Here is a 23,754-nt window from a genome sequence, read left to right as displayed (position 1 = left end):
TCCCTTGAAGGAGTTGAGGGCCTTTCGCTCTACCATTTCCATGTATAGATTGGCCACAATGGGGGACACAGGTGAGCCCATAGCACAGCCGTGCTTTTGTCTGTAGAAGTTGCCGTTAAACTGGAAATATGTGGTTGTGAGGCATAAATCCAGTAACTGGCAAATCTGGTCTGGTTTGAGTTTTGTTCTGTCATGTAGTGTGTGATCTTGTTTCAATTGATGCCTCACAGTTTCCACTGCCTCCATTGTTGGAATACAGGTGAATAAGGAGGTCACATCGTCTGACACCATGGTTTCATCTTGTGCCATTTTCAAGCCTTTGATTTTGTTTACAAAGTCTAATGAGTTTCGAACATGATGTGGTGTGTTCCCAACCAGGGGGGCTAAGATGTTGGCTACAAGCTTAGCGATATTGTAGGTTACTGAATTGATGCTGCTTACGATGGGTCGGAGGGGTGCCCCTTCCTTATGGACCTTGGGGATTCCATATAGGCATGGAATGGTGTCCTCAGGATAGAGACGGAGGTATTGTGGCCGGTCAAGAGCTCCATCTTGTTGTAGTTTTTGGAGGCATTCAATGACCTTTCTTTTGTAGCCACTGGACGGATCTCGCTTCAATATTTCGTAGGTGCTTGTGTCATTTAAAAGAGTGGCAACCTTAGCATGGTAATCACTTGTATTCAGAATTACTGTGTAGAAGTACTTCTAGTGAGCTAATTAACAGCAACAAAGCTGAACCACAACTAACTACAACTTCTCAGTATATGTACCAACATAGATCACTTTGGAGCATCTGCTGTGATGCATCTGGCCAGTCAGAGAAATGCACAAATGGCATTATGTTACCGGCAAATGTTTTTCCAAATGGTCACTTTAACTATAATGATTTTAGCATGAGTCTACAGCCATGCTAGCCCTGTGAGGTTACACTGCAGCAATGCATTGTGGGAGCTAAATGCTAATGTCAGCATGCTAACATGTGCAAATTGGCAATGCTAATTTGCTAATGTTTAACAGGAATCATGTTTACCATGCTGGCCATCTAAGTTTGGCATGTTAGCATGCTAACATTTACTAATTATCATTAAACACAACGCACACTTGAGGCTGGTGGCAGTGAAATGAACATGTCTTTGGTCATAAACAAAAGTAGCCTATTGGGAAAATTAAACTTTTGACCCAATGAAGCCATTAGATGAAATATTAAGGGGTTGATAAAGCTATCACAATTCATCCTGAGGGGGACATGATTGTCTGAACTAAATGTCATGGTAACCCATCCTGTAGCCGTTGAGATTCATAAACCACAAATGTCAAGCTCATGGTGGCACTGGAGGAAAAGTCAGAGGATCACCAAAGACATTTGAATTGTAGTTTGTGTCATTGGAATCTATCCAGTAACTGATTTAGTATGTCAATCTGAACCATAATAGTGGACTGATTTGACAGACGATATAATCCCTAGTCTAGCACAGCTATAAAAAAAAACCTTTTTTGAGATGAATGCTCGTGCATTTTTGTAAAATATATATTTATTTTTGTCTTGGTCCATAAGCTCAGACAATGAATGACTATATAAAAACATAAACATTTCAAAACTGGGTGTATATGGTCGTCACTTGACAGTAATAATATTTAAGACACAGTATCCTCCACCATACCTCTGCTCTTTCTAGGCTTTTGTGGCATTTATTTACCTCTTGGGGATCATGTGGCAGGATTCCAGCCTGTAGATTGGGACGTCCTGGCTGCCGTCCAGCTTCTCAACTCCCAGCAGCTACAGTCCTCGTATGTTTTGCACCAGGCCTTTTGGTTTAGCAATGTGTTTTCTTTCAGATCATGACATGAATGTGTCAACATGTTTATGTACTGCGGTAGTCTATGTGTAGACAGCAAGAGGTCACAATGGTCCTGTAGATATGAAAAATGACTCACTTACTGACGAATGAGGAACATAATGTGTGTAGGGGTGAGGGCCATGGAGAATCAAGTTTTTCATGATTACATTACCACTTTGAAAAGATTGGACACATCTGATTGTTTTTGCTGTGGTGTGCTTGGACTATAAGCAGTATGAGTTCATGCACACTATATTTTCACCTTTACCTTAATATACCTTAACATCTTCTGTGGATGTAAATTTAACTAAACAAGCCGTCAAAGCATTTGCGAAAACTACTTAGCCCACATTTCGTACCTATGGCTTTAGAAACCCAGTAGTTTTATTTTCTTTCTGGCTCCTATGTAACAGAATACTGTGGCTACTTTAGAAGTGTTTTCTCTTCACCCTTGCTGTGTGAACCACATCGTTGACAGAGTAGTTGTTTGAGAAAAATCTTTTGGAGAGGAACAGAAAACACTCCAGTGACAAGTAGTGGGAAAATGTTGCGACCCTGGACAGAGCTACTGTGTGCTCTGCCCAGAATGAATTTCCATGTTCATCCAGTGGAAGCATCATTTCTGAGAGAACATGACAGTCTGGGTCTGTAACCTGTCCCGGCCAGGATTTACAACACAGTATCTGCTAAATAGTGATGGTGTTAACCCTAGGAACTTTAAAGTTTGTGTAGAGACCACATGTACATTTAGATTATAGTCCTGACAGTTAAAGCACTTTGGTTTTGATTTTACCCATTTTTTTCCATGATGAGCCAATAGCTTGAACAACGCCGTTCCAGGTTAGACTCCCAAATGTGACTGAGCAGTTTCCATAGCTGCCCCCTCACTGTGGAACATTTTGTACAAACACAGTTTGTCAGGTCTTCTCTGTCTATTGCAACTTGTAAATCCTGTCTTAAGACTCATTTTATTTCGCTTTTCAGAGTTCATAATCACTCACATAACTACAAGATTACTTTTGTCTATTACACCTTAAAGTCCAGCTGTAGGATTTTAAATGCTCTCAGACTTGCCTTGATTATTCCTTCTATTAATACCAAGTGAAAGGGTGTGAGACAGCTGACAAAGTGTCCCAGCGTTGCTTTTCAAGTCTCTAACACTGTTGTGCTATAGTTTAATTAATTATGCTAGTAACCTATACCGTCTTTGTCTTGTTTGGATAGTGCTAAAATATGGTTGCAGCCTTTTTGTAACTCAGTAACCACTAAGAGTGCAGCAGGTGTGTAGGTCTACCTTTTCATACTTCTCTTACAATTCATAATTCAGTACAACAACTGTGAGGGAATTTTCTCTTGTCTACCTAATGAATGACTGACTCAGGGTGAAAGGTCAGTGTGAGGCCCTAGGTTGCTGTGCCACAGCTACTGCATTAAATCTTACAGGCCTTGAGATGCTCAGGCGGCTCCTCCAGACGCAGCTGTGGTTTGCTGCTGTTGGTGCTAGGGTTGATAACAGAAGATCTTGGATGGTCAATAACAAGGGGCTGGGTGTTGTGAGTATCAGCACCTCGGCGTGTGTAATCATGTTTCCTTGTTTATGGTTAATGGACCAATCAATGAATGTAAGCTATCTATAGTCATCTTTCTAAGTGTATAAAGACTAACCACAGGGGTTCCTGCTTCAGACTTGAGGTGACATCATGCACAGGAGACTGTATTGATGATCCCTCTGTTCTGCTTGGCCAAGCTTCAATAAACATCCTCAGCATAAGACATCCTGGGCTCCAGAGAGCTTTCTTCACCAAAATACCTTGACTATCGATGATTAGAATTTCTCCCTATCAACAACAAAATGTCCAATATAATTCCACATCATTTGAATTATTGTTGTTATTATTATTTTCATTTTTTGTATTTCATACACCCAGTGACACAAACTGAAGGAAGAAGAGGATAAAGAGTGGTTACATCTTCATCCATATATGCACATACATACATATACATAGATGGATGCACGCAAATATTTGTAATTCGTACCTGCTTACGGACATACCATGTGTATGTCTACTCCTCCTTTAATATGTGTGTCTATAAGTTTATTTGTTTTCCCAAGATCTGCCTCTGTCTTTTTGTAAATTGGACACGAGTGTTTCACCCAATTCCTTGTGATTTTCTTCAGGGCTGCATTTCTGATTATTCTATATAGATGCCGATCTGTTTTCCTGCATTAACTATGGTGGAGAGTTTTGATTCTAGTAAACACAGTTATGTGGGGGCATTGTACTGAGAAGAATTTGTTCAGGTGCAGGGGATTTGTACAGAGTTAATTATTAGAACATCTATAATGATGGAAACCTTCATTAAAGGATTTGGACTGTGAGAAAGTATTTGAAATTCTAATGAACACAGAAATACCACGCTGCCCTGCTCTTGACCCAGAAATTGCAGACGGGCAGCTGCTTGTTTACATGGTGTGATGTTGTCCTTTAAGCAGCATGTGGTCAGGACCGGGGGGGGGGTCTCTGACGGAGTTCTCCACACTGGCTCCCAACATGAGTCTCTCAGTACACATAAGGACAACAGTGGCCTGCATATCCATGTCTGTGTCCACGGCTGGGCCCCTTTGAGGTGGTCAGATGTGATGTTTGCACAGATGTGTGGGTCCAAAGCCGAGAGGCCAAACCTCCAGTACCCCTCTGGTGGTCCTGGCCCACCCCAGACTGAGAAGGATGGAGCCACCCCATCACGGGTGACATAAGTTAAAGGGACAGAGCCAGGCCTCTGATGCCGTTTGAGGAGGAAGTCATATGAAAATGTCAGTCCAGCTGGGGAATTTTTTATAGATTCCCCCAGTGGAAACACTAAACCTACCCATAATGCCAAGGGGCATGTTGTGACCAGAAACCATGGTGCTTTAGAGAATGACATAACCCAACGACATTATTTACTATAGTTATAGGACTTTAATGTCAGTCAAATGAGAAGTTTGGCTCAGTGGTTCAACATAATCTTTATGAAACAGTCGAAACCAAAGTAATAAAAAAACATTATTTTAATTTATTCCATAAAACATAAATAGCTAATCTGTATGAGCGACTGACTTCTTGTGTTTCTTGTCCCACCGGACCTGTTTTCAGTGAATTCAAGATCCCAGAAATTATTTTCAAAATGAAGTGAAACTAAAACCCAAGTTGTGACAAACCATGGTTTTCCTATAGCCCCAAAATTTAAGGCAAATGTACAACAATGGAAGTGTAGTTTAAATTGTTATGGTTTAGCTCAGGCTGAAACCGCTTATTTAATAACCTTCCTGTCTGGTACAGTGTTACAGGACATCTTATATAATCTGACTTAAAGTTTGTTCTGTCTACAGATCTTTATTGCCTGTTGTGAACGCACACCAGCTGCCCTCTCACTCTGCTCGCCAGAGGCTACTTGGTCAGTTGTAATGAAGTCAAGTAAACATCCTGCCTATAATATTATGTTTAGCATTGTATCACATGGTGTTGGACTGGACTGGTGAACATCTGTGACGTGAATGACCAAATATTTCACTGTAGCGTAGTTTTGGGTCGGATGGCAATGAGGAATGACACAGAGGGGGAATGGCCGTGTTTTGTTTTGACTCTTCTGTCGTATGGATAACACATGTGCAGCGATTTTTAGTTTCATAGTGAGTCTTCTTGCCTATTCATGAGGACAAATGTTTTCAATATATACTTGGCTGAAGAAAGGCACAGCGTGTCCTGCTTTAGTCATGCTGTACTAAACTTAGTTATGAAATGAAAAAAAACGCATCCCATGGGATTTCATTTTTGAATGAAAACCTTTGGCTCATTTTTATGAACTCCCTGCGCCAGTTGTAGAATATCTGAGTTACTACTGCTTCTCAACATTGCCTTGTGTTGCATTGTGCGTGCATATAGTACAGTAATGTGTGACACCGATTCTGTTGTATGTTGCAGGAATTCAGGAGGGTACAGAGTGCACCAAGTGTAAAAATGACTGGGCACTGAGGGCGGCTATTGCACTCCTCTATGTGCTCTGTGCCCTGCTCACCATAGCAGTGGCTGTCCTCGGATACAAAGGTAAGTTAAAGCTGAAGTAAAAAATTGCTTCTTGCACAGTACACGACATTCATACTGTGATTTTCTCATGTGTCTATTGCTCACTTTGGTCTCTATAGTGCATTTCATTATTTTAGAGCCATATTCACAGAAATTCAAGTAAATGTCACCTTACGAGTATATTCAATGCAGAATTACTATTACTAAAATAAGTAGGAGTGTGTCCAAGAGGATTATTGTATATTTTTTGTCATCTTATTCTTAACAAATTTCATGAACAAAACCGACAATGTCTATGTCAGACTCAGAGCTTTATGACTTCCCCAGCCTGTCTGTGCCTCTCGGCCTCAAGCCCATTTATTCATACTGAGGACATAAATCTTTAAAATCACAGTGATTATATATAATATAGTGATTTCCTGAAACTGTTGGACACTGTGGTATTTAGAAAATGTTACCCTAAAAGAAGAAATGTTTTAATTATGGACTCTTTTAAGGCCAGTTTCATATACATTTGATGCTCTTGTGAGTATCTCCAGCAGCGGGACGTTGTTGCTGTGGATGAGTCAGAATAGACTACAGTGCCCATGTTTATGGTAATGAAGGAAGGCGTCACCCACTGCAACAGCGTGGCTCACTTGTGTGTTTTTAATAGCTTTTGGATAACAATGCAGCTCTATGGCACAGAGGAATACGCTGTATCAGGCTTTGGCTACAGAAGCAATACTGTTCTGTCATTGGTTTTGGTCTTTTCATGGGTTTTATTGCCACTAAGAAGTGACACTATCAATTCAAGTCTTGATGCTCTGATGCTCAGCATAGATAGATAGTAAAATATAGATAAATAGAAATATCACAACTGAAATGTGTATAGGATTTCCCTTTTCTTCCATGCTCCCTGCTTACCGTGTGCGGTCTCTCTCCCTCTAAAGTTTTGATGAAAGTCAAATGGTCGTATCACTGGTAACAGGATGGTAAACTAAATCCAGCCAAGTCAGAGAGGTCAGCCTAAGATTTACTACTTTAGGAGAGTCCCTTGACCATATCCATTGCTCACTCTCCGCTGAATTGATATATCTCTGAGTTTAGTCATAGCTTGAGGTAGCAAATGCATTTGTTGTGCAGCATTTTCCTTACTGCAACACACTGTTGCTGTTTCTCCCTGTTTGAACCCAGGCAGTGATGTTAAATAGAAACAGAAAGGAATTCAAGTTTTTTCAGGGATCATCAGTATGGAATGTACTTTGTGTATTGTCCTGTCTTATGCATTTTTGGTCCAAATCAATCATAGAAAACCTGTCAAATAATCTTTTAGCAAAAATATGTAAGTCCTACTTGCTCCACGAGCAGTCTGACCTGGTGACCCATGTACCTCCACCAACAAACAAAAAGCATGTTCGCTCCAATAGAGAATTACTTTATTCAGAACGTTTACAAGTTTGGATCTAAAATTTAAATAATGCTTTGTAAGTGCTGTCAGGATTGTTTGGGGTTTCCAGCTTTGGGTCTGTGTTAACGTTAAACCCCTGTGATTTTGATGGTTTGGCTCTAATGTCTACCAGATGACCACGCAAAAACTACTCAGGCTTAACAACCCAGAGGAGATTTTATGGCTTGGTAGCAATTTGTTGTCTCATGAACCACAGGCTAACTCAAAAATGGCTGCAAGTGTCCACAAGAGTCTGTGTTTGCAAGAAACCAGTGTTGGGCGGTTCAAACAAAAATACAGTTTGCTGCACTAATCCAGATGTTTCTTTATATTTGCCGCTCAAATCACCATTTTATTCACAGATCACAGTCATTGTTTGTGTTTCCTGTTGTGCACTGACTGTCGGCTCCTGTGGCATTGATCAGTATTAATCTGCTGGGCTGCATGTTGGGTAACTGCCTAAATGTGGCTCATAATTTGGGTCACAATAGGCAGCTCAATAAGCCTTACTCAAATTAGCAACCTTATGTAACTCATAATGCTTTTCCAATAAAGGGCTGTGTGTGTGTGTGTGTGTGTGTGTGTGTGTGTGTGTGTGTGTGTGTGTGTGTGTGTGTATGTGTGGGGGATTAACAGAGGATAAGAAGGTATGTCAGAGATCAGGGAGGAAAGACAGTGTTGCAGGAATCTGCTATATATTGTATTTTTGTACCTGTTACCAGTGGTAGTTATGAGCAACCAATAAGGCCTGTTCCGCAATTTTCTGCGTTCTTAAATATAAAGAGGTGAAAGAGACAGAGATTAGACTCGAGTGGCATTTTTCAGCTCCCAGCAGTTGACCAATAGCTCTTTGAAACCTGGGCCCTTGTGTTTTCTTGTTTGTCCCAAGTGCATGTTATTGTTCCATGTTTTTGTCACTTCTGGAATGATAACAGTGAAAGCTTAGGATGTTTGCCAGTGCAGTTTTTAGACGCCCACATGCTGACAGGAAAACAAACTGTGGAGGAGAGGAGCTGCACTCTCAATGCAGATGTGAGGGGGAAAGAGAAAGTGGAACTGGAGTTAAGAGTGCTCTGGTGTGGCATTCATCATGTGTTTGACATTGTTTATACCCGAGAAGTGGAATTTGTGAATGTACTCGGAACATTGAGATGAGTGTATCGATCAACAGATGCACAGTTGCCCAGTTACAAAATCTTCCGATCAAAATCCTGTGCTCAGAGTTGCCGTTTTGAGTTTTCAGTTGTTCGCTGGAGATGGTATGAATACAACAGCACCCTCTGCTGTTCAAAATCAGCTTTACTGAATACATGCTCTGCAGCCAAGTTTACACTTAAAGCTTTGATGAGATCTTTGTATGAGTGGTGAAAGAAGTATTCAGATCTAGCTAATCTACTATCATGCACTTGAATGCACTTCCTGTGTTAGTGTCTTAGTATCTATGATGGTTGAGTAAGGGGTCCCCTTACCAAACACAGTGAAAATATTGCATCAGCATCAATAAAGTATATATCTGTCTATCTATCTATGAAATTGTTTAACTTGGCTCATTGCTTTTTTTCCTTCTAAGTGTATATACTGTTCATTTCTATTTACATTACACTGTCTGTTTCCTCTTTTGTCAGTGGTCCAGAGGATGGATAATGTTACCGAGGGCATGCAGAATTATGGAGGCAAGATCAATGCTGTGGAGACAGATTTAAAGAAGCTAGGTAAATCTCATTAACACAAGATTAGATATCAAGTATGGACAGTTTTCACCTACAGGAGCTGTGAACAAAATTTTGAATGTTCTTGACTGTGAAATTTTACCACTTTTTATTTTTCTATTAACATAGATAGTTTTGTGTGTTACCTTTTCAGATGATCAGGCAGGAAAGAAGTCAGTTAACGCCACAAGTGAAATCAAGACTTTCAAGTCAGATCTGGAGGAATTACAGAGCCAACTGAATGACATTGCCCTCAGGGCAACCAAAAACAGAGATGTCTTAGATGAGCTCCGGATCACTGGAGGTGACATGCAAAATGGCCACGTGTCCCTGCAGAGTTTTCTGGAAGGCAATGCTGCCTCCCTGCACAGGCTCAACCAGTCCCTGAGCTCCTACAGTGGCATGATTGACGATCTCCAGACGGACACTGCACGGCTCCAGTCAGAGATACAGGGCCAAGCCAAAGTGCAGAGCCAGACCCAGGTTAGTGTCAGTGCACTAAACATCACCCAGTCCCAGCAGCGCAATCTGCTCAGCACGCTGCAGAAGACGGTGGAAGACGCAGGCCAGGCAGTGCAGAAACTGAAGAATGATTACCAGGGTCTGCAGCAGACAGCCAGACAGAACCGGGCTGACACAGAGTGGCTAAAGGAAAAGGTCCAGAATCTCCAGGTTTTGGCAGCCAACAACTCAGCCCTGGCCCGGTCAAATGGGGAAGTTCTTGATGACCTTGGGGCTCAGCTCAGCACACTAGTCAGCCAAATCCAGAACGCCTCAGCCCTTACTGAGGGACATGACCAGAGCATGCGTGAGCTGATGGACCACCAGCGAGACCACGATAACACCACATCATCTAAATTTGATGAGATGGAAGCGCGATTAGACAGACATGAGAATGACATGGACCGCGTGACTGGAAACGTGAGCTTTGCCACGCAGCTCCTCGGTGCCATTAGCTCCGACCTGAATGGCCTGAGGTCCTGTGCTGAGACAGTGATTCGGCATTCAGACCTGTTACTGGGGCTGAATGGTAGCGTGACAGACGCCAAGGCGGAGAGCAAAGAACTGCGCGCCCAGCAAGATGAGATGGCAGCCAGGTTGGACAGAGAGGTCAACAACCTGTCTATGGTGATGGAGGAGATGAAGGTGGTGGACAGCAAACACTCTCAGCTCATCACCAACTTCACCATCCTGCAGGGTAAGAAAACAAGATCTATTGGTGTTCGTCCTGACACTAGTCAAACATCCACCACTCATCCTCCACTCATCTTTTATTATTGTGTTTCAGGTCCACCGGGTCCAAGGGGCCCCAGGGGTGACAGGGGTCCCCAGGGACCAGTTGGCCAGTCAGGACAAAAGGGTGATAAAGGAGATAAAGGGATGCCAGGATTGGTGGGACCTAAAGGGGAGAAAGGTGCTGCTGGACCACCAGGTGCAACAGGTCCAAAGGGTGCACCTGGTACCCGGGGTCTTCCGGGGGCTAAAGGTTCGAGAGGGTCTGGAGGTCGACCTGGAAACCCTGGTGATAAAGGTGACCCTGGGGCTCCGGGACTTCTTGGTAGGGATGGACCGCCAGGGATGCCAGGACCACAAGGGCCACAGGGACCCAGAGGAGCAGCAGGACCTGCGGGGTTGGATGGGCCTCGTGGGCCTGTTGGACCCATCGGCCCGCCCGGTCCTCCAGGGCTACCAGGGCTACCTGCACCTCCTGTTATTCTAAAGCCATCTCACTCCACTCAGGCCCCCGAACCCCCCAAACCACCTGAGCCTCCCAAACCGGCAGAGGTACCACAAGGCACCGTGTCCCGGCAGATCCAGCCCCCTGTCGCCACAACTCCATCACCTGGTGAGTAAAATGATCACAAGATGCAAAATAGATATGTGGCTCATTAGCTTGTGTGAAAATGGTTTCTTCTGTGATTTGTACCTGCATAATGTGACAATGTCATTAATTGTTCCAGGTTGCCCACCTCAGTTCAGAAAGTTTGGAGACAGCTGCTATTACCTCTCCTCTGGTTCTCAGAGACTCAACTTTGATGAAGCCAACCTGTTTTGTACTAACATGTCATCTCATATGCTCATTATCAATGACGATGAGGAACAGGTAAACGAAATCCGACTTATCCTTCAGTCTTCAATATTTTCATTCACGTCGATGAAATGAAACAAATCCTTTAAAACAACTCAAGAAAAACACAAACTTGTTTTTATTTCTGAACTAATCATCCTGTAAAAATATCTGTTACTCTTCTGTCCGTAGCAATTTGTGAGAGATGCAATTGCAGGAAAAGGTTATTTCTGGCTGGGCCTTACTGATAGGGAGGAGGAAAATGTCTGGAAGTGGGTGGATGGCACCATACCCGTTTTCAAGTGAGTTAACAAGCCAAACTGGTTTTTACAGCAAATTGAATCCATGTGTTGTCGTGATTTCTGACTTGACTTGACCCTTTGTATTCAGTTCAAAACAACAAGCGTCTATGAATGTAACTAACAAGCACCTTCTATGATGTTTCAACTTTGACACATATTGTTCATGTTGTCATTATCAGGAAGTGGAAGCCTGGCCAGCCTGATAACTGGACCCATGGTCATGAAGACGGCGAGGACTGTGCTGGTCTTATCCATAATGCCAACTGGAATGATTTCTACTGCACTGACCGCATCGGTTTCATCTGTGAATGTGCCTCCGACTGTCAGTACCCTCTATATATATGTCACACCTTTTTTTTAATTTTGAAATCTTATATTTGTGTGAAAGAACAATGTGTTAGTCAGTCTCCCAATATTTTCAGACTTTTCCACTCAGTCTGATGTACTTCGTCCTCAGTTCATTCATTCCTACTCCACATGTAAATCTTTAAAAACATGTCACAAATTTATAGTTTCCTAAAACATTTGAGCATTGTAGTTTTGTAACTCAAACAGGAGTAAACAGTGCATGGACTGTGGACTATTTTCTGTTGCAGATTAATGACCAGCTGGTCCTCTAGTGAGTACTAGTTTTTATGGCACCAAGAAGGTATAGTTTAAATGGGATTGGCTCAGAAAAAACAACAGTGTCCATTGAAAATTCTCAGCTAAAGGTGTACTTGTTCAGGAGCTTTCAGCTGTATCACACAGTCCTCAGTTGCCATGGACATGTAGATATACATGTTTCCATGATCCTGGGCACCTCCAGCACCTGTCATCCGTGTTAAAAATATTGAAAAGTTCAGCTTGACAGTTCATTCTTGACCATGGAAACAACAGAACACTAAACAATCTTAACCAACATTTTTATCTGTTTGTCCATTATTATGATAAGATTACCATATTTACAGTATATGTGTTATTACTGTTGCTATAACTGTAGATATTTCAGCCTGTAAGCACATCATAAATGAGTTAAAATCTATATTAAGTGATATATTTTTGCTTTTGTTTTCTTCACAGTAAAAGTTCCAGTTTTATAGCATCCATCTAAGACAGTGTGAGCTGTCTTTGGGAGAAAGGTGTAGCGGCTGAAGTTGAGGTTGAAGATGCGAGGACAATGAAGGACATGAGGAGGAGCTCTAGATGAATAGAGGCCTCTGATAAAGCCAGCCCAGTTAAGCAACACTGAGACTTGGACTGATCTTTGTCTTGAAGGCACTTTACAACACAGTATGGTGCAGAAGACAGAACAAGCACAGAGCCAGCCCACTATGGTATTGGTTTAGTATTTGTACTGAAGGAATGAGATGAGAATGCAATCATTTGTTTAGGCTATACTGAGTCATTGTTTGGTGCAGCCACTGTTGTACAGGTGTATCTGTAAATAATATTTTGCAAAAGGTTAATTGTTGGTTGGGATTGACTTTCATATCATTTTTTTTCTTAACTGCCTTCTCAATCTTTAGACTCACAAAAAATCTATATCAGAGGATTATGTTGTTAATATGGTAGAATTATTTTTATACTGTCAAATACATCACAGATTCAGAACTGTGCTCAGAAATAAGCTCCCAGAAAAATGGTGAGCGCACATTCACCATCAACAAACGACTGCAAACTCAGACAATAAATCGAAATAAAGCTAGTATAAATTTCACCTCTCTGCAAACTGAAATATCAATGTCACTTTTGTGATAAAAGATGTTCAGTGTGAGCAGCGCTGCTGTTTTATGAAGGATAGTGTTTTTAGACTTTAGACTGCCAGTATGAGTTTTATACACTATGAGGCATACATTAACAATATGTAAATGTTTTGTAATGTAGCCATTATAAGATGATTTATTCATTATGCCAAATACAATATGTGAAACATATTACATGTTTATTATTTGCATAATCAGTTGTTATTGTTATAGGATTGACTTTTGTAAATTCATATTATGTTTAAGGACTGAGTAGCAGTTTGTAATCTGGCTCAAGGCTTATCAGGCCTTAATTAAATTCCTGTGGATCAGGCCAGGACACTTATCACAATAAAATGGGAAAGAAATTGTGTGTGGAGTCAGTGCTTTTTGTCTTATTAAATATTGTAATAAATACACTAAAATGATATGGCATTAAAAGCTTTTCATTTATCCATAAAAACTAAAGAAGAAAAGACACTTCTTATAGAACAATATGCAAAAAATCAATTCTTATAGTATATATATTTTGTGAATAATTACTGATGTCTGTTTTTTAGATTCAGTACCTTATTGTACTCAGGTACAGTACTTGAATGAACATAGTTACTTTCTACCATTGCTGATTGATTACATTATGTGATAACTATTTGATATTGATTTATCTACATCATATATGGTTTTATTCACAGACAGAAATTCCTTTTAATTACTGGGTAAAAAATGAGCTTGAATATGGTTGAATATGGTGGTGGAAAGTAACAAAGTACATTAACTTAAGGTAAGTAGTGTAGTTAAGGACAATTGAAAGGGAATTATTTCAGTATATTCATTTTATGCTATTTTATGGTTAAAAACCATTAGATTTCAGAGGGAAATGTTGTATCTCCATCACATTTATTTGATAACTTTAGTCAAGTTACTTTTCAGATTTAAGTTTAACATTTAAAAAAAAAAACATATCATAATTTTTTAGAATACAATGCCTTTGTTAAAGATAAAACCAGTGGTTCCCAATCTTTTTGGCTGGTTACCTCTTACAGAAAAGCAGTTTCGAGGCCTCTTGTCATGTTTTACATCTATGAGTTGTTAGCCGTTTCACCAAAGAGACATTCCCACCGTTAACTTCTCACATGGTTTCATTTAAACAGCCATTTGAGAAAACTAAAAAAAAAAGAAAAGAAAAAAAAGAAAAGAAAAGATTAAAGAAAAGTAAAACAAACTCAAATTTGTGTCACTTTGTTTTTTCATCTTTCCTCAACTATTAACCATCTTGACCCCTAAGATTCATCTTGTAACCCTTTGGAAGGGCCCGACCCCTAATCCCACCGGAAGTCCCACAGGCTGGACTGAGCCGATTAAAGAACTCTTTTGTTCCTCAGTCTGTTAAACTGTTCTCAGTTCGCCTCTGAGCAGCTATTTAGTCTAAGCACTGAATGTGCAAGTAGCTGATTAAATTGGTTGCACTGCAATATCTGATGTGCTCAGATGGCAGCCTATTAAGTACACCAGCTATAACTAATACAGTCTAACACAACGGTCCTGCATTAAACCCCGCCTTCATGAAGGTTATAATGTTCAGTTACTGGAAACTGTTGATGTATATATGCTTATACTGTAGAAACATTATGTAAATAGTCTGAGACAACTTTACCAGAATGGAAAGACAGATATGTTCAAAATGAATGAGAAATTGATAAGGAAAACATACATAAACATGTGGATTTTTATATGTATATTGTTTTAATAAACTTGCATAGGCCTGCATACATTAAATATATATTTTACTATATGTACTATGGGTATTTCATACATGTTACAAACTTACATCTTCATATATCCTGAGGATGTATATATGTGATAGTAATATATCCCCTTATATGTGACATCTATAGCAACAACACTCTTGATATAGGGACATATATGTTATATATTACATTCCTGTAAAGGTAGACCTGGTCTGATATGGTTTAGATGTGAAAAAAGCAGTGAAATCTCCGTCATTGCAGTTTTCATAAACAGAATAAAGGTTTCACGAATCAGAAAATGTGTTTTAAAGAGTCTTCAGCCTCTATGTGATAATCTAGTCCAGATTTGACCAGTGTGTGCATTGTGGTTTTTGATCCGGACCTGGTCCAGATGGGAAAAAAGCAAATGTTTTGTGGTCAAAGCAATGAGATAACGTCACATGATCACCATCACCTGACGATGACATGTTATTTTTTTTTACGGCAAGGGCAATTTGTAGCTCATGGTCCAGTTGATCACAGCTGTACAGTTAATTAACAGGTGTGAGCGCTGAATTATAGTCGATGACAGCGGTCTGCTTAACACGGGACAGCTACCCGGAATACTCATCTTGTTGCCGTCTGGTGAAGGAGTGACTGTGTAGAGTAGAGTCATCTTAGCTCCGCTTGACATTCATGAAGCTGTTGTTACTATGCGTTTTTATTGTATGAAATAAACCAGAGGGAAAGAAAATAACAGGGGAAGGCGAAATCTGTTGTTGTCAATACACCAGCAATGCCTCTCTTCGCGACGAACCCATTTGACCAAGATGTTGGTGAGTAATCAAGAACTGGGGGCTATTTCTAGCAGGCTAGCTGAAGTAGCTGTGGTCAGACAGCTTTGTTTGTGTTCTCCAGCTGTGTTCAACCTCACAGTTCGCCTCAGGACTTACACTGTTGATGTTAAATGGCTGTCTTGCAGTGTATTTTGCAGGATATATAAACTGATACTGGTACTGTGTGTTTTCCCGATGTTTGTTGTGATTCAGTTAGCTAGAAAGCTCAGTGGGCTAACTAGCTTGCCTTATCTAATGTGGAGATTTAGCTAGCAGCAGCTAGCATCCAGAATCCTTGAAAACGTTCACAAAGTGCGACATTTGAAAAGACAAGCCTTTATGCTATTTGTATTTTTCAGTTGCTTTGCAAGCTATATTATAAGTAAAGTTTATCTTTTCTTCAGTCTAACTGTTAATTGACGTGTGACAGAGATGTTGTCATCAGCTAATTGAATCTAGCTAGCTAGCCATCTGCCTCATCAGTACCTTACTGTATCCCATTGTATGTTGGCTAACCAATATGATGAGCCTGACATCTCACAGTGGCTGGAAGTGAAAGAGGATGCGGGATGGTGTGTGAAACTGTACAGCTACGATGTGTTTCCTTTTCTCTCTTTGTTCTGGGTCGAGTGGTTAACCACTTCATTAGCATGTGCAGTGGAAAGGGGTGGGCAAAGTACACAAACACCACACTGCACATTACCATACAAGCTATAGCCCTCAAAGCCAGCAGTAAATGCTAATTTGGTGAGGCTTATAATGGGTATGTTTGGGCTGTCGGGTGTTATTTCACCATGAATGGTCATTTTGACAGTGTTCAGTTCTGTTTTTGAGTAAATATGCTGTTAGGTGCCTCTCCTCTATTTTGGTATTTCTAATCTGACATTGCAATATCCACATAAATCTTAATAAAGTAAATATTATGTAAAACAAAATCAATTTACTTCATCACAAAGTCTTGCTTATTGATTTGCAGGATCGTTCAAAATGGTCTGATGCACCTAGAGATCTTGAATGAATAGCTACAACTTAAAATCGTGTCTGTACACAACAATATATTTGCCCATATTTGGGGTAACGTACAAGGCAAGACGTGTAAACACAAGTCAATTAAAGAGAGGTGAAATACTGTACTTAATGTATGAACTGCTGTTCCATCAAACACTGTAAAATGACATATTTTGGAATAAATCATGGAGACATATGGCAAATGCAGCGGTGGAAAGTAACTCAGGACATTTACTGAAGCACTGTACTCTTGAATTACTACAATTTAAGCACAGTTTTGAAGTACTTGTACTTAGCTTGAGTATTTCCCTTTTTTACTACTTTACACTTTTTTACTCCACTAGCTACATTTCAGAGGAAAATATTGTACTTTTTACTGAACAGGTTACAGCTTAGTTTTCAGATTAAGTTTTTACATTAAAAATATAAAAAGCTGGTCAAATACTACACGTTTCTTAAAGATCACCAGTGGTTTTTGTCTTGTGGCGACTTAGACATGTCCAGTTTGGGACCCCTTGTTACGCACTTCAATTCTATGATGGTCTATGATGTTTTCTATCACCAAAAAGAGACCAACCTCTGAGATGGGTTGATTAATATGACTATTTGAGTCAAACATTGTCCAATGTTTCACAAAAAAATAAAAGATTACAGAAAAGACTGAGAATAGCTGAAAACAGATTTGTGGAGGTTTATCTCATGACCATACGCAAAGCAGTTTTCTGCAGAACAAGCACTTTTACTTTTGATGCTTGAAGTACATTTTGGTCATAATAATAATTCTGAACTTTTGTGTAAGTAGAATTTTGAATGCAGGACTTTTACTTGCAATTGAGTATTTTCAGACTGTTGTATTGGTACTTTTACTTAAGAAAAGGATCTGAGCACCTCTTCCTTCACTGATGATAGAGCAACTGCATTGACAAAGAGGAACTCTCACCACTGCTGAATAGGTATATTCTCACAATAGCACAAGCTAGTCTCAAATAAACTTGAAGAAAATGAAGTTACTTGAGACAGTAAACCAAACATTATGAGCTTCATCAGACTGGTATTTACTGCAGGACTGTTGTATTATAGGGGACACTGTTATTTTGTCCGCCCTCTGTATATCTCTAGCGTTTATGCTCATTTGTGAGGGTGCATAATGCAGCTGTTGTTTGAACAGATGTTTTGGAAGCAAGCAAAATTTGTCTATGCCAAAATTCGATTGACAGAGGATGTCGCATGCAACCACAACTTTTGTTTCAAGAAGCTTTATTATTTCTGATCTTCGGAGGATCATTACCTCTCCTCTTTGTCCCTGTCTCCAAATACAATAAGTTATGAAAAAGGGTTTTTGCAATCTTTAAGTTTTGTGCTGTTGTTGTGCTTTTCCCTGCAGAGAAAGCGACCAGTGAGATGAACACAGCTGAGGACTGGGGCCTCATTCTGGACATATGTGATAAGATAGGACAGTCACGCACTGGGTTAGTTAACCGTCTGCCACACATAACAAATCCACACAAACACTTCTATCAGCTTTTCTTTAGGGCTTTTCAATTTTTAAAATGCATAGCTCAGGGACACAAGGAGAAACTTAAGATAAATATTCATTCTCAATGTTAAAACTTCTATAGTGACATTGGTCTGTGGCCAAGCAATTCATTTCTACAAACCTTTGATTCCTACCATTTTGTTGCAGGCCTAAAGAATGTCTCCGCTCTATAATGAGAAGAGTGAACCACAAGGATCCTCATGTGGCCATGCAGGCACTGACTGTAAGCAGACTGGAAACAAATGTGATCGTTCAGTTAATGGAGGCGTCATGTTGTCTTCCTGTCATTTAACTTAATTAACCCCTCACTAAGATGGGAGCTAATGGAGTAACCAAATCTATGCTATGATAAGTTATATCTTAATAAGTGCTACACATTTGTCGCCTGCTTTTATGGATATATCTTGTACCCTTCCCTTTGTCCTTGCAGCTTCTTGGTGCTTGTGTCTCAAACTGTGGGAAGATATTCCACTTGGAGGTGTGCTCCAGAGAGTTTGCCAGTGAAGTCAGTAATGTCTTAAACAAGGTATGTGGTCATTTTCATTTTTTGTGTGTCCAGATAACCTCCATTAAGTATTTGTGATTACTTGAAATTATGCCATGCGCCATGGTTATTCTCATAAAATGCTTTGTCATGTCTCCAGGGCCACCCCAAAGTGTGTGAGAAGCTGAAGGCCCTTATGGTGGAGTGGGCCGAGGACTTCCGCAATGATCCACAACTCAGTCTGATCTCGGCGATGATCAAAAATCTGCGTGAGCAAGGTGTCACTTTCCCTGCAGTGGGGTCCCAGGTAGGCCCGTAGGGTGGAATAGAAAGTTATTTGTAAATTTTTAGATTTCTATGTTTGTGGCATCCTAGTGGACTAGTAATGAAGATGCATACAATACAAATGATATCTAATAAAACAAAAAAATGTTTAAAGAAAAAGTAAATGGTAAATGGTTAAATTTATGGTTGCTTAAATGTTTAGACTGAAGTGATGAGTTGGGGGTGGGCTGTGGCTCAGGAGGAAACTGTGGCTTGAAGTGTAAAGGGCTTTGAGTGGTCGATAAAATTAGAAAAGTGCTATATAAGTGCAGTCCATTTACATAAGTATATGATTATCAATTTTTCACAGGCTGCAGAGCAAGCAAAAGCAAGCCCTGCTTTAGTGGCAAAGGATCCGTCCACCTCAACAAACAAAAAAGAAGAGGAAGACTTGGCCAAAGGTAAGAAACTTTTAGCTCATTATCATGACAGTTCGTCTGATTTTCAATCCTCAGGCATCAATGGAGAAATGTATGTAAAAGGACATTATCGTCTAAAATATGCACACTGACACCTTTACGTCTTTACTGGCATTGCATCACAGTTCACACTGGATTGATGAACTGCAGATGTGTGGCAAGGGTTAAGGACTTTTGAGGGCAAAAACACAATCACATCTTTCTGTGCTTTTTTGTTTGCAGCTATTGAGTTGTCGCTGAAGGAGCAACGTCAGCAGCCACAGACCTCCCTGTCGAGCCTGTACCCGAGCACCTCTAACCTGCTCTCCTCACACAAGTCGGATGGCAGAAAAGTCCGCGCCATCTACGACTTCGAGGCTGCAGAGGACAATGAGCTCACCTTCAAGTCAGGAGAAATCATCACTATCCTGGACGATAGGTGAACTTTTACACACACACACACACACACACACACAAAAAATGAGCACAGCAAACAAGGATTTAGCAAATAACAGAGAGGATTTAGGGCAGTTAGGTGGTGTTAGGAGTTGTTGTTAAAAAGAAAATACCCCTGTAGTATCACAACTGGTTTTTGATTGTGTTACAATATGATGATAAGGTATTCACCTGACAAAATGACTCGTCAAGATTTCAAAAAAATATCCTAACGTTTCAAAGAAGCTTGAAATTAAGTAGTAAAATAATCTGCTCAACTAATCTGTTAAAGCTTTATATGAGCTCTGCAAAACTGAAAACACAACAGATTGTCATATGTGAGGATTTTTTTGCTTTTTTTCAGTGATCCCAACTGGTGGAAAGGGGAAACATACCAGGGAGTGGGGCTGTTCCCCTCTAACTTTGTCACTGCTGACCTCACAGCAGAGCCTGAGATGAGTGAGTGTACACATAGACACACACACAGAAACACGTCCTTTATACATTTATGTCATTGCTAGTTCTTTGATATCCCATTTAGTCCATTAGCAGTATTGTTTTATTGATCCCAGAGAGGGAAAGACTTGCACACAATATCACTTACACGCTGCTGGCGAAACGATACAAAGTACACAGCACGATTAAAAAGAAAACACAATCAAGTTATAAATGTAATAATGTAATAGACATAAAAAGATATGTGGGTTATCACATGAAGTAAACAATAAAACTGTTTGTACTTCTGGGAAGCCGTAAGAGAATTGTTCTGATAGCTTTTTGGACATACATCCTTTTCTTATTAGAGAGCTTTATGCAACTTTTATCTTTTCTGATTCTTATACAACAAATTTGATTTTGTCATATTGATATGGAATATTGTTTATTTATTTTCTGTAAATGCCGAATGAGCTATTCAAATGCAGCATTCTCAGTACTTGGCATTGAGTGATGCATGCTGTTTTTTTAATCCATTCAGGTCTATCATTCAAGCATTTACTATCTTCATTGCCGTCACAATGGCTTCTACTGTGTGAGCCACAGAAATGTTTAGCCTGGGGCATCACTTTTTGCAAAGCAGAACCTTTGTCGTCTAAACATTCTCCTGTCTGGTGGGAGTTTGTCATGCTTCTTCATTACATCCAGATGTTTGATGCTTGGGCACACTTTTGTTATTAGCGCTTGTTGCTTCTATAGCTTCATCATATTCTTTTGCGTGATGCTTCTGCAAATGTTTAATCCCTCGAAACACTCAAACTGCCACGCGTGCATTCTGCTATTTTGCTTTGTTCCACTGTCGTTGTAAAATCACTCCACTCAGCAAACATGACAGCTGGCAACTGCTGTTTCTACTGTTTCTGAGTTTTCGTTATAGAGTGGTTTGACATTTCAAGATTTGTCAATAGCTTTTATCAGATGTTTGGGGGTTTTTTTCATCTGATATCTGGACTAATGTTTTGCGTTAGAATCGGAACATTGAGTATCGAATCAGCGCCTCCTGACTTCTTGCGGATGTGTTTCTGATTGCTACTGTTGCGTTGTTTTTCTGTTGCCGCATTCACTGTTACTTGGAAATGTTCAGTGAAGACAGAGAAGAAGACAGTACAGTTCAGTGAGGACATCCAGGTGGAGACCATAGAGCCCGAACAAGAGCCTGTTTATATAGACGAGGTAAGTTCCCTGCATTGTGTGTTGACTTGCTAAGCTTGCTCACCCTCATTGAGGTGGCACTTTTGCCACAAGTTATGTTTCAAGATAGAGAATTTCACAAGTGTAACACTGTCATAAAATGAGCAACAACACAGTCAGAATAAAAGCCTAACAGAGACAAGGTTTTCTATTTTAGTGAAATTAATTAGTGAACTAATTTCCCCAGGATAATGTCTTCTTTTTCTCTTTCTCCAAATTGGATCTAGTCGTGTTGAAAAATGAACTCATCACACCTACCCAAAGAGTCTCACTACAGAAACTTAATTTTTCAGGACAAAATGGACCAGCTACTGCAGATGATTCAGAGTGCAGATCCCACAGACAACCAGTCAGACAGTGTTGAGTTACTACAGCTTGAAGGTAAACTGAATTTAAGACTGAAAGAATGAAAGTAAAAGACTGAAAGAGGAAAAATCAAATCAAAAATCAATTGGTTTACTGTAACAAATGTGGTAATCTTTTTGTAAAGATGAATTAATGTTGACTAGAGATTAAATCTGTAAAATTTTTTGATTTTATTTTTATCAGGTGCCTGCAATCAAATGGGACCTCTCATTGACCAGAAGCTGGAAGATATTGACAGGTGCATTGTGCAGAAATGACATGGTTTTGCCAAAAGAGAACCACAAATTATTGTCAGTTGAAAAATGTGCGCGCATAAAAGAACGCAGATACCAGATATAAAACACATCAACAGATCTACATAACCTTACCCTCATGGAAAATGTAGTTAAGGGAATTTAAAAGTTTGCGTTGGTTTCTATCAACAGGAAGCACTCAGAGCTGTCGGAGCTGAACGTGAAGGTGATGGAAGCTCTGTCTTTGTATGCAAAGTTGATGAATGAGGATCCGGTGTACGCCATGTATGCCAAGCTGCAGAGCCAACAATACTACATGCAGCAGCCTGCCAATGCAGCGCAGCAGGTATAGTCAACTCGTCATGTGACACAGACACTTATACTTTGAGCAGAACAGTTTTGAGGCTCAACATTACTTCAATTTACAGTGTATCTGAAGTGCCATCTATCTATCATCTATGTCAGCACAGAATGCAGAAACAATGTCTTTGAATCATCTAGAATAGATGATTCATAGAAATGTTGCTCTCAGAACTGCTGAGCTGTCAGTTTCATATTTAGAGAAGGATGTTACTTTAGAGTTTCTCAAGTGTGTTTTGTTGTCAATCTAGCAAAGCCCTTATTCCCTCAGTAGCACTCAGTGTGAGCTTTGCACATGTGTTTGACCCACAGGTTTACCCTGGCCAGCCTGCATCAGGTTCATATGCAATGAGTGGTACTGCGGTGCAGGGTTATACTGTTCCCATGGAGCAGCTTCCAGCTGGAGCCCCCATACCTGGCCAGCCAGCTCCCAGGTGAGTCCACATATGTCTTTGTGTCCTGGTATACTAAAGCATAAAAAGCAGAAATCTAAATTAGGCTGAAGTAACAATGCAGGTTAAACTACAGGTCAATTCCCCTTAGTATTTCTTTTTTTTTTTTTTAAAGATATGTTTTTGGGCTTTTGTGCCTTTATTGGACAGGATAGTGGAGAGAGACAGGAAATGAGGAGGCAGAGAGAGGGGGAATGACATGCAGTAAAGGCTGTCCGATGCGGGACTCGAACCGGGGCCAACTGCAGCGAGGACTGTAGCCTCTACACATGGGGCGCCTGCTTAGACCACTACGCCACACGACGCCCCCCCCTTAGTATTTCTGGCCTTTATTAGCGACTGGCCTGTAATTGTTTGTGCTGGTCTCAGCTGGTTTTTGAGACCTGGACATTATTAGAATACTGAGAGTTTTCAGTATTAATGATTCAACCTTCCATTTACAGTTTAATGATTCCATCTTGCTGTAGTGTTGTAATTCATGTTGCTTCACTCTTTTCCATAGTGACGTTCATATGTACATGGGCCAGCCGCCAGTCTACACTGCAGCTCCAGGCAGCATGGCCCCAGCAGACATTCAGTCCTACCAGAACCCAGCCACCGCCCCTGGCCCCGCCCCAGGCACGACTCCCACAGGCATGACGCAGACGCCAAACTACAGCACCCACTCTGGCCCAAGCATAGCACCTTCCTCAGATGCCACACAGGCCCCCTACTCAGAGAAAGCCTTGCTATAGGGCCCCCTTAGCTCACTGTTATCCCCACACAAAACGC

At 40.5% G+C, this 23,754-nt stretch overlaps 2 protein-coding genes across 2 annotated transcripts in view; both read left to right on the top strand.

The window, feature by feature from the left end:
* colec12 (collectin sub-family member 12) overlaps positions 1-13,509 on the top strand; it is a 29,814-nt gene extending 16,305 nt beyond the window's left edge. The window contains exons 3-10 of the mRNA XM_023403655.2: positions 5,804-5,926; positions 8,960-9,046; positions 9,198-10,241; positions 10,332-10,889; positions 11,005-11,147; positions 11,304-11,413; positions 11,593-11,735; positions 12,476-13,509. Coding sequence (XP_023259423.1) covers positions 5,804-5,926; positions 8,960-9,046; positions 9,198-10,241; positions 10,332-10,889; positions 11,005-11,147; positions 11,304-11,413; positions 11,593-11,735; positions 12,476-12,495 — 2,228 coding nt within the window. The 3' untranslated portion in view covers positions 12,496-13,509. The remainder of the gene's footprint in view (positions 1-5,803; positions 5,927-8,959; positions 9,047-9,197; positions 10,242-10,331; positions 10,890-11,004; positions 11,148-11,303; positions 11,414-11,592; positions 11,736-12,475) is intronic.
* A 1,830-nt stretch (positions 13,510-15,339) lies between these two features.
* Positions 15,340-23,748, top strand: LOC111653166 (signal transducing adaptor molecule (SH3 domain and ITAM motif) 1). Its single transcript, XM_023403642.2, has 14 exons — positions 15,340-15,700; positions 18,093-18,177; positions 18,393-18,468; positions 18,676-18,771; positions 18,890-19,036; positions 19,364-19,454; positions 19,695-19,890; positions 20,251-20,345; positions 21,466-21,554; positions 21,866-21,953; positions 22,122-22,176; positions 22,364-22,517; positions 22,844-22,965; positions 23,486-23,748. Exons 1-14 carry the CDS (start codon positions 15,661-15,663, stop codon positions 23,715-23,717), a joined length of 1,566 nt encoding a protein of 521 aa, XP_023259410.1. The 5' UTR covers positions 15,340-15,660; the 3' UTR covers positions 23,718-23,748.
* The last annotated feature ends 6 nt before the right edge of the window (positions 23,749-23,754 follow it).

This window comes from Seriola lalandi, unplaced genomic scaffold (genome assembly GCF_002814215.2).
Source record: "Seriola lalandi dorsalis isolate HSWRI2012SDOR001 ecotype SW California unplaced genomic scaffold, Sedor1 jcf7180002054168, whole genome shotgun sequence".
In the NCBI taxonomy this organism is placed as follows: Eukaryota; Metazoa; Chordata; class Actinopteri; order Carangiformes; family Carangidae; genus Seriola; species Seriola lalandi.
The sequence above is the reverse complement of the archived record's forward strand: the minus strand, read 5'-3'. Positions and strand labels throughout refer to the sequence as shown.